The 11,046-nt window shown below is 45.4% G+C and overlaps 1 protein-coding gene across 1 annotated transcript in view; it reads right to left on the bottom strand.

The window, feature by feature from the left end:
* Positions 1-9,902, bottom strand: part of pde4ca (phosphodiesterase 4C, cAMP-specific a) — a gene marked incomplete at its 3' end in the record, with an annotated part of 68,170 nt that extends 58,268 nt beyond the window's left edge. The window contains exon 1 of the mRNA XM_083659176.1: positions 9,829-9,902. Within this exon, the coding sequence (XP_083515302.1) occupies positions 9,829-9,887 (59 nt within the window). The 5' untranslated portion in view covers positions 9,888-9,902. The remainder of the gene's footprint in view (positions 1-9,828) is intronic.
* Between the last annotated feature and the right edge of the window lie 1,144 nt (positions 9,903-11,046).

Raw genomic sequence — 11,046 nt, 5'->3', positions numbered from 1 at the left:
CGCGCAAATCAATAACTCCCTTTCAGAGCTAATAACACACAATAATACAGTACATACCCGATGCATGAGTGCCGGCGCATGGAGAAGTTCCCGTGCACCTTCCTCAAAAGGCGAGAGTCTTTGTTCATCATTTTGCTGGCGGGCTCAGAGAGAGTTTGGTGCCTTTCAGAAAAAGGATCAAAACAACGGCTTCGGATGGCAACGGATAACTGCAATACGGGATGCAACTTCTCAGTGAACTTCTCTGGCGTGAGGCAGCACCACCATGCTGTCACGGAGCGGACATGAGGCTGTCTGATGATTCCTTGATGTTCTTTGTGGTTTTCGAGTTGTGCCAAAGGGAGACGGCTTGCTTTTGAAGGACCATGTAGGGAAAACAGGTCCACAAATGCAAAACAGAGCAAGTCAAAATGCAAAACGCTAAAAGGCGCTTTCGGCTGCACCTTGTAAAAGACAGCAGCAGGTAAGGAGTGACTTTAGTTTGAACAAGCAGTCGCTGGTCTGTAAACTAACATCAGACCTGATGAGTCTCCTCTGTATTTCTTAGATCAGGAAGTTGATATAAAAAAAAACTTATCAGTGCAGAATCAGCTTAAAGTGCATCAAGCTGGACATTCAATTTGCTGTTCAGCAGCGCTTGGTCCAAGGATATGTCCACTTGTTGTTGTTTTTTAAGTTTCAGCTAAGTGTGTGTGTGTGTGTGTGTGTGTGTGCGTGCGTGCGCTCGCGCGCGCGTGTGTGTGTGTGTGTGTGTGTGTGTGTGTGTGTGCATGTGTGTGTGAACCACCTAAAAAGGCAAAGAGTCCTGCCTGTTAGAAAGCGATCACAGAGTGAGTTAGCATATCATCCCGCTGACAGTGAGCCGATGGGGCCAAATCAAATCAAGGTAAATTGAGGATGGTGTCAGCTGTCAGCGCTCATCTGGGACCAATTCCCCCAACCGCTCTCCTTTCAGCTCGCTGAAGACGAGCCAAGAGAAACCTTTCTGCTGCTCTCTCTCTCTCTCTTCCTCTCTTCCTCTCTCTCTCCCCACATTCCTAAATAGGGAAACAGCGAGCTTGACTTCTTCCCAATGAGCTGCAAGACTGACGAAAAAATTCCTTGAAAAGAGGCTCCAGATAGTTTCTCTCTCTAGAAAAAGGCAGCTCCAACAACCTTGATTTGGGTACTGGAGTTACCTCTTGCTATGCTAAAGCAACAGACTGAGCAGAGTTATTCTTAGTGGAGGGGGAAAGTGAGGTGGGAGAAAAAAGAAGAAAGAAAGAGTGTTATTATCCCATCAGATGTTGTGTGGAGTGGCCCGGCCCAGTCCCTGGTCCCTGGTCCATATCTGACTCTAACTCTCTCTGCTCTGCTCTCCTCAACCCGCTCTCAGAACAACAAACAACAACACTGTCTCCCCCGAGAGAGAGAGAGAGAGAGAGAGAGACAGAGAGAGAGGGAGAGAGAGAGAGGGAGAGAGAGAGAGGGAGAGAGAGAGAGAGAGAGAGAGAGGGAGAGAGTGAGAGAGAGAGAGAGGGAGAGAGAGAGGGAGGAGCGGTTGGAGGGGGTGGAGGGGGAAGGGGGTCGAGAGAGAGAGATGGGACGGAGAGAGCGACAGAACAGAGAGAGGACAGAGATAGGACAAAAATAATGACTGTCACAGCACGTGAAAGTGGACCAGTGTGAATAGTACTGGGACTAGTGTGGTACTACACTGCAGTTATTATCTGTCAAATGGTAGAGGTGAAGGATGGGAAAACTATACTATACTATACTACTAGACGTATACTACAGGAGAGCGTATAGAGACACTGCATGAAATAGGCCACGCCCATCACGGGGGAAATCGCTCCGTTCACTCCCATTCACCAGCGTCATTTTCCTTGAATTAAACATAGCTAAAAGCTGTTGTGTGGTGGGGCTGCGCAGACAACAAATGTAAAAAATCGTCAATTAAATTTTTTTTGTACGCCCGAGCAAAACAAGGAAGCCATTGAGAATTCGCGAGAAGAAAATGTGGATTTAGCTGTCAAGGAAGTAAGTTGGAGTGTTCATCTTCCATATGATCTTTGTGTGCAACTACGTGACATAGGAGAACGCCAGCGCGTCTGATGCCATCTGTCTGATGTTACACCAGCGTTATTTTCATTAATGTACCGGTAAACATGCCTAAAAGCTGATGTCATAGTATTTCACTTCAGGCCACTGTGTGGAATCGTTTATCCAGCGTTGTTTGGGCAATGAAAAGGGACACTGCTCCAGGCCAACTGAGTTCATTTTCTCGATGCACCTTTCCCTCTCCGTTGGAGGAAGTGTACTGAAATAATCTTTTGACATGATCTAAAAAAAAACTGTCCAAATCCCTGTAAAACCCCGCTAAACTATTTCTATCTGACGAGAGTTCCTCCGTTCGCCCCGGTTAGCCCCGGTTTGTTTTGCTAGCTGCAGTCGTCAGGCAGTGCTTCCTTGTATTTTCCCCCGTCTTGGGCGTGGCTTCTGAATGATGATGCGTTTTGCAGTGTCTCTATGTATGACACGCGGGGTGTTATCTCGTGTCATACATATGCAGAAACGCAGTTTCTCGCGCAGTTCATACGCAACTTCGGCGGCAACAATGGCGGCAGTAAGTTGAAGTAACGTTAACAAACTCGCAACCACTAACCCAAACCCTTAACCTAACCCTGAACCTAACCCTGACCCTAACCATAACACTAAACCTAACCCCCATAACTTCCACGTAAAGTTATTATGCATGTTAGATTTATAATGTAAGTGGACGAGGCAAAGTTGCATATGAACTACATGAGAAACTGCATTTCTGCGTATGTATGACACAAGGTAACAACCGCGTGTCATACATACGCTCTCCCATGAGATCGGGTTGAATTGCCATGGGTACAAGGTAACACATTATCTCGATGACAGATTTGAAACACTGCAGCTGCAGTACAGTTTCTCTTCTCATAGAAACAGTCGGCTTTCCAAGCCAGCAGCAAATGCTGAACGGGTAAATCAATAGCTCAATACTGTCCGTGTGTGTGTGTGTGTGTGTTGTGTGTGTTGTGTGTGTGTGTGTGTGTGTATGCGTGTGTGTGTGTGTGTGTGTGTGTGTGTGTGTGTGTGTGTGTGTGTTTGTGTGTGTTGTGTGTGAGTGTGTTTAAATTAAATTTTCCTTTTTAATATTGTGTCCTCTTCCCATGTCCTGATATAGCCTAATCCATCTGATTCCAACAATTTCCTCTGCAGTGTTAAACAAACATTTTATGTGGGCAAAATATTTGATCACAAAAATAGTCGAATATGTGATTAGTTTCCCCCCTAATTTGAGGGAGGCAACCCAGACGCAAAGGCATATGTCATATATGTCATTATGTCATATGTCATATATGTACCTATAGCCAACACAAGTTGACATTATGTCACCACTCCTTCCAGCATTTTCAGAATGACGCTGGTCAGCCCTAGCCTGGCTCCAGGCCTTCGAAGCCATGCCAACTCCGCAGTTGTGGATTTGGCTGTTCTAGAAGAGGAAATGAGTTTACGAGTTGACAATCCAGTCCGAATATCAGGCTAGATCAGCCCGAGGGGGTGCTACAATTACAGGTTAAAACAAGGTGACAGACTGTATGTAGTATGTAGGGGTGTCAAAAATAATCGATTATAAGACGCATCGCGATGCGGACGTGCATGATTCTGCATCGATTCACAAATGTCAAAAATCGATTATAAAAAAAGAAAGAAAGAGATATATATATATATATATATATATATATAATCAAATAAAATATAATGGAAGTACATGCAGTTGTTTATTTTAATTATGGATCATAATACAATGCAATTCCAAATGCACTCTTATTTTAAAAGTAGCCACACAGTGAGAAAAAAGAAAGTGAGAAAAAATAAATCATGTATTGCGGAAAAAAGTGATGCATCGATTTAAGATGCATCGAGATGCATCGAGATGCATCGATAATCGTAATCGAATCGAATCGTAGCGCTCTGAATCGTAATCGAATCGTGAGGCCAGTGAAGATTCACAGCCCTAGTAGTATGTGTTAGTGATTCAGATAATGTGAGATTAACCTTTTATAAAAAATAAATAAAAAAAATAAAAAAAAATGTTGTATAGGCCGGATCAGCTGATGGGCAGGTGTTTACCATTAACTAAACACCTGAACAGCTATATGAACTGCCATTTTCCTGTCTGTGCTTTGTTGATTGATTGCCTGAAGAAGACCCGTGTGGGGTCGAAACGTTGCGCTTATTCAATTATTAAATTAACCGGTGTGCGGACATTCATTCGCTCTTACTGAATATCACGCCTTTTGCCCTGCACCTGGATGAAGGTGGGATGTGCACAGGCCTACTTTTGAAAGATTAACCTTTTACCATTGACATTCAATGAAGACGGTTAAAGAAACTTGACTCATCTATAGCCTGGGTATTACCAAACTTCATCACAGTGTGGTAAGCAGCAGACAGGAGGAAACACACACACACACACACACACACACACACACACACACACACACACACACACACACACACACACACACACACACACACACACAGACACACACACACACACACACACACACACACACACACACACACACACACACACACACACACACACACACACACACTAGGGATGGGCATTTCTAGCAAAAACACTATTCGAAATTCGCTGGCCAAATTCGAATTTAATTCGAATTTCGAAAATAAATAAAAAAATGTAAAAAAAAAAAAAAAAAAAAAAAAAAATTTTTTTTTTTACATTTTTAATTTTTTTTACATTGACATTTTCGAAAATAAAAAACAGTTTTGACAATCATGAGTGGTTGTGGTTCATTAAATATTTAGTAGGCTCAGGTCTGAGTGCCAAAGGGGTGCCAAAGTCACCCCCTCTCCCTCTTCATGGGATTTCATCCGCCATTCATTTTTCCATAAACCTTGCTTAAAATGCTTATAGCGATTTGACTATACCGGTACTTAGAATCAGGGGAGACAATGCAACATTTCACTCAAAAAAAAAAAAAATTTTTTTTTTTTTTTTTTCGAATTTCGAATTTCAATAATAAAAGTCGACCTTGATAATAACAACGATTATTCGAAAATTCGAAATTCGATGCCCATCCCTAACACACACACACACACACACACACACGTGTATTAGAGAGGTGGAGTCCAATAGGGCTAAATAAATATACTCAAAGAAAGGTCACTGCACACTCATTAGTTCTGCTGATTAGGTTTATTTGGATATCAAAACATTCAGCAGTAACATGCTGCCTTCATCAGGGTTATGTAAACGTTTTGTTTTTTATGTCCAAGTAAATCTGTGCGTTGAAGATTTGGAGCTATGAGTGTGTGGTGACTCTTTTTTGAATTAGAAAGTCATGCCTGTTCTTTACTGAGCAATATCTAATCAATAAAATGAAGTAAGAATATTGCATTATTGTGGAAATGTAACTTTATAAATCTCATCTTAGCTGCAATTTTTCCACACAACTGCCACAATCCTTCTCTAATGTGCAAATTGCTCTAGATGACATCAGATGGCGGATAAACTTTGCCACTGCTAATTAGCATAACACGACTGTATTCTCCATAGACGAGACGAAGACAGCTGAGCAGCTAGAGAGCCCGAGAGCTGACATTACATTCATAAAAAGTGAGAATTAAGTATGTGTGTGTTCTAAGTGAATCAATAAAAGGCATATTGGCAACAAGGCTAGCTATCCCACCAAAACATGTTTTCTCACAAAATCCATTTGACCTGGTGTGTCCGAGTGGAAAAAGAGGAAATAACTTCACGGGTATGTACTATATTTGAGCTCCCTTCAACGTTTATTTTCCGCCAGACTCCCAGTTTGTTTAATTCCCCCTCCTTGCCAGCCATCCTGCAATAACTCATCTCCATCCATTAATTTCAGCTGTGACGCTATGGGACAGACACTGTACATTCCCTCCAGAGGGACAGCTAGCTATGGGACAGACACTGTACATTCCCTCCAGAGGGACAGCTAGCTATGGGACAGACACTGTACATTCCCTCCAGAGGGACAGCTAGCTATGGGACAGACACTGTACATTCCCTCCAGAGGGACAGCTAGCTATGGGACAGACACTGTACATTCCCTCCAGAGGGACAGCTAGCTATGGGACAGACACTGTACATTCCCTCCAGAGGGACAGCTAGCTATGGGACAGACACTGTACATTCCCTCCAGAGGGACAGCTAGCTATGGGACAGACACTGTACATTCCCTCCAGAGGGACAGCTAGCTATGGGACAGACACTGTACATTCCCTCCAGAGGGACAGCTAGCTATGGGACAGACACTGTACATTCCCTCCAGAGGGACAGCTAGCTATGGGACAGACACTGTACATTCCCTCCAGAGGGACAGCTAGCTATGGGACAGACACTGTACATTCCCTCCAGAGGGACAGCTAGCTATGGGACAGACACTGTACATTCCCTCCAGAGGGACAGCTAGCTATGGGACAGACACTGTACATACCTTCCAGAGGGACAGCTAGCTATGGGACAGACACTGTACATTCCCTCCAGAGGGACAGCTAGCTATGGGACAGACACTGTACATACCCTCCAGAGGGACAGCTAGCTATGGGGCAGACACTGTACATTTCCTCCAGAGGGACAGCTAGCTATGGGACAGACACTGTACATACCCTCCAGAGGGACAGCTAGCTATGGGGCAGACACTGTACATTTCCTCCAGAGGGACAGCTAGCTATGGGACAGACACTGTACATACCCTCCAGAGGGACAGCTAGCTATGGGACAGACACTGTACATTCCCTCCAGAGGGACAGCTAGCTATGGGACAGACACTGTACATTCCCTCCAGAGGGACAGCTAGCTATGGGACAGACACTGTACATACCCTCCAGAGGGACAGCTAGCTATGGGGCAGACACTGTACATTTCCTCCAGAGGGACAGCTAGCCCGCTTCCACTGGCTCCACCCCGGACCTGCACAATATCAAACTCCTGACAAGTTGAACATCTATGTTAAGCTTAAAGGAACCATTTGCCTTTTAGCTGTTCCAGAATTCTGGTTCTTGAATTCCCCTCGTCCTGAATGGCGACTTGCCCTCCGCTCCACTATTTAGATGTTCATCAGACAGAGTGAAATGAATGGGACAGCTTGGCTGCAGAGACAGTAAACCTGGGAGATGAAATATATCCAGCGCTCCCCTGGTTTACTGTGCTCTCTATCTCCACTACAACAAGCCAGGACTCTTCAAGCCCTGGGAAAGATGACCCCTCCCCGCTCCAGGTTTACAGAGGTGAATGAACTTGTAAACACTTTTGAATTTTCCTGTCGGCACCGACTTCTTCTGTGTTTAATCCTCATTGCCGACTAAAGTAAAGCAGGGTTTTTATAGCGGCGGCTCCAGTTTCACCCAGGCTCTTTGTTTTAGTTTGCTCAGGTGGATGTCATCAAACGTCACTGCAACAAATTAGAGACACCTTGTAACAGCTCTTGCTCGCTTCGTGCCGCCACTTTAGAGTATATACTATAGTTCTATAGATACCTGTTGGAGCACGCAATCACTCCGTGTGTGTGTGTGTGTGTGCGCGCGCACGTGCGTGCGTACGTATGTATGCGTGCACCACCTGGTGGATGCTGTGGGTAGTGCTATCACCAATTGGTGTGTGTATGTGCGTCACTTGCTGGCTGCTGTGGGTAGTGCTATGACTAATTGGCAATGTTGGGACATTTAATTGTGTTATACGTAGGTTTGCTCTTTTATATGTTCGATATACGTTGGGTGGGGCGGGGCCTAAGGAACGAACGAGAGAGAGAGAGAGAGATGAGAGGCGTGTTCGTAAAAGCTAGTTTTGCTATTCCTTTTCCCACGGAACACAGTTCTCTCTTTTTACTATTTTTATTTGGAATGCAAAAATATGTACAACTTAAGTAAGTAAAATGACAAATAATCTCCATTTTCATTGTAAAGGAATATCCTCAAGCGGGGCCCTAACAACAGCACACAGTTCTCTGGAAGAAACCTAGAAGGCCTCTGACTGAACAGACCAACCAGGCAATCACGACTCCTCCTCAAAGCAACAAAGCTGAACACACAAACACCTAACTGTCTGTCAGTCAGTCTATCTACCTGTCTATCCACACATGGTATATAACACCCCTGTGTATTCTTCTTTCGAGCAATTAAGGTCAAGTATTCTTTCATTATATTCTCAACATAGTTAACTGGGTCAATATTTGATCAGCATCGATATCATGTGTCGGGACTAGGTGGATGACGCCATCAGGACTCATAAAACTAATACTATCAACAGGTACAGGGGCTGGCTGACAGGCCTCCAGCAAGGCAGCTGTGCGCTGAGCAAACAGGCCCACACACTAATAGTACACCAAGACTTAGGAATACATGGGAAACGTTTGACCGTATCTCCTTGTAGGGAAACAGGACACAAGAGTTCATATTCTTGCACAGGACTGCTGCCCATGTCAGAGTACGACTGGCTACGTGTGTGTGGGTGTTAAGTGAAGGCAAACTCAGTCCTGTAGCTGATCAAGGCAGTGGAAAAACACAGCGATGAGCCAGCGACAGGCTAGAGGTGTGTGGCATTATTGTGCGGCTATTAATAACGTCTGTTTTGTTGCGCACAGATTAAAGCAGTTGCTTGACCAAAAAGAAAAAGTGGAACAAACAAGCTGCTGATCCACTCGTAGAAGAGAAGTCATTTAGTTCTGTGTTTTTAGTCGATTCAGCCCAGAGATAAAAAAAACACACAAAGTAGATCTACTTTCTGTAGAAAAACGTTTGCACCTTTATAAGAAATGAATTGCTAAAAGGTTACAGCATATTTTGAAATCGGGACATATATTCTTGCGTAGCACTGGACCATCTTTGAGACAGCTAAGACAAATGCTGCTAATTATTCCTTTTTTACTGTAGCAACCTTGAAAATCAAATCTATTGTTTCAGACCACAAGAAAGATGACCAAGCAGAATCTCATCTGCAGATCTTTAGCTTGTGTCCACAGTGTCGTATTCGGAGTCAATTACAGCTGCTTGAAGTTCTCACATGATGAGATAACAGAGATAACAGGAGTATTTCTAGCAGGTTTGAAGTATTTCCCCCCAAAAACAATGGCTGATTTTATTCGAGCAGAGAGATCTGTTTATGAGCATCTTGTGGTCTGGCTGAATTTCATTACACAGGCTCAAGGGCACAACAAGAATAAAGCAGAAGTACAGAAACCTCTCTACAGTGACACCCCTCCATAAACAACACACTTCTATTTCCAACATCCAACCATAATTAGAGGCTTGATGTACTCACAGTCTAAAACCACACTATAAAGTCAAGTCACATGGGCTCCCACAGTTAGGGGCGAATTATGTGAGATCGTTTCAAATAGTGCCTTGCTAACACATTTATTACACATACACACATTATTTGTGGTAAGATACTGATCGCTCCTCAGATATCCCAAATGTGATGTCTATAGTATAATACTAAGTATTATACTATAGACACCATCATGTCTTGCTACATGAAAGCTAATTGATCTGTGATGGTCTGGTAGGTAATCCGCTACAGTTGCTGACTTGAAGAAGTGGAATGTAATTTGCAATTACCTGGGCCAAGTCCAAGTGTGCGTGCGGATGAAAAGGATCAGTTCTGTCAACTTTGAAAAAGATCAAAATGCCGGCAACAACGGCAACAACCCTCCCTGTGGTTTAGTTAACGCGACAACACACAATCACAATCGCGCTTCGCCCCAAACTGCTCTTTGCCACCTGGAGCTCGGGCGCTTGGTTTACGGACTCTACCTGGGCGTGTGGGCCAGAGTGAAGCGGCGTCTCTGGAGACAGATGCTGCGGTTCATCATCAGCTTCCTGAAGAGCAGCGGGGAGTTCCGGGGCGAGGCGCGCGGGGAGTCCTTGGGGGAGCTCCTGGGGGAGCCTCCCGGAGAGGGAGAGCCCCCTCTGGACCTGGGCAAGAGCTGGATGATGGGCAGCCGGTTCACCCGGCGCTCCTCCGTGCGCTCCTCGTCCTCGGAGCTCTCGGAGCACGGCTGGCTCATGATGGCGCGCGGTCACAGACGGACGGTCAGCGCCGGTCAGGTAGATGGTCCCTGTTGCTCCCTCTGTCACCTCTCACCTCCTGGGGTTTTTTGGTGAGTCTGGTCCAAGCAGCAGCCTCTGATCTGTTGACAGGTCACAGTCAGAGCCGTCAGTTGGTGCCCTCTCTCTGTCTGGTCAAGCCCGGGTCAGTCCAGGACAAGCTACCGTCTCTTTCCTTGCTCTTCCTCATACAAATCTGACCCAAGCCTGCTCTTGGTTCGAGACATGACCACTCCAAAAGTCTCTTGAGAATAACTCTTCTCAATAAAGAAGCAGGTTTGGAAACCTGAAACGAGAACCAAAAACCCGACACGGCAACTTCTCGTTGGGGACGTATTGACTTTATTTGAAATGTGATCAGCCCTGGTCTCCCTGTGTCCTCCCGGAGACCCTGGCGACTGTCGCGCCGGGCAGTAGACTCAAGCTTTAGGGCAGATGTACTCTCCCCCCTCCCCCTCCTCTCCCAGGATTTGTTGACATAAGTGCTGCTAGGCCTTCCCTCGCTCCAACTAAATATGGACGTCTGACTCTGATTTACAGAGAGGAGACGCATGACGGATCTCCTCCTCCTCTCTCTCTCTCTCTAGCCCTTGACCCCCCTCCTCCTTCCCCTCCTTCCCCCCTTCCTACTAATCTCGCTGAGCATATTGTTCATCAACTTCAGTTCAAACTATGCTCCATAATTACTTCCTCTCTAAGTTCCTCAGGAGTATAAACACTCCGCTGCAGACTGGCTCGGCTTCCTTACTCTCCCCCCCCCCCCCCCCCTCGCTCCACCAGACTTCCACACGCAGGCTTGTTCTTTTTAGCTGCTCCCTGAGGTGCTGCTGCTGCTGTGGGCCAGGTTGCCTATACGCTCCCTCTGAGGCCGCATGTTTGCCTTTCACATGCTCCTCCAAGTGTACCAGGAAGAGTCACATGAAG

Source organism: Poromitra crassiceps, assembly GCF_964638095.1.
Source record: "Poromitra crassiceps genome assembly, chromosome: 23".
Classification (NCBI taxonomy): domain Eukaryota; kingdom Metazoa; phylum Chordata; class Actinopteri; order Beryciformes; family Melamphaidae; genus Poromitra; species Poromitra crassiceps.
The sequence above is the reverse complement of the archived record's forward strand: the minus strand, read 5'-3'. Positions and strand labels throughout refer to the sequence as shown.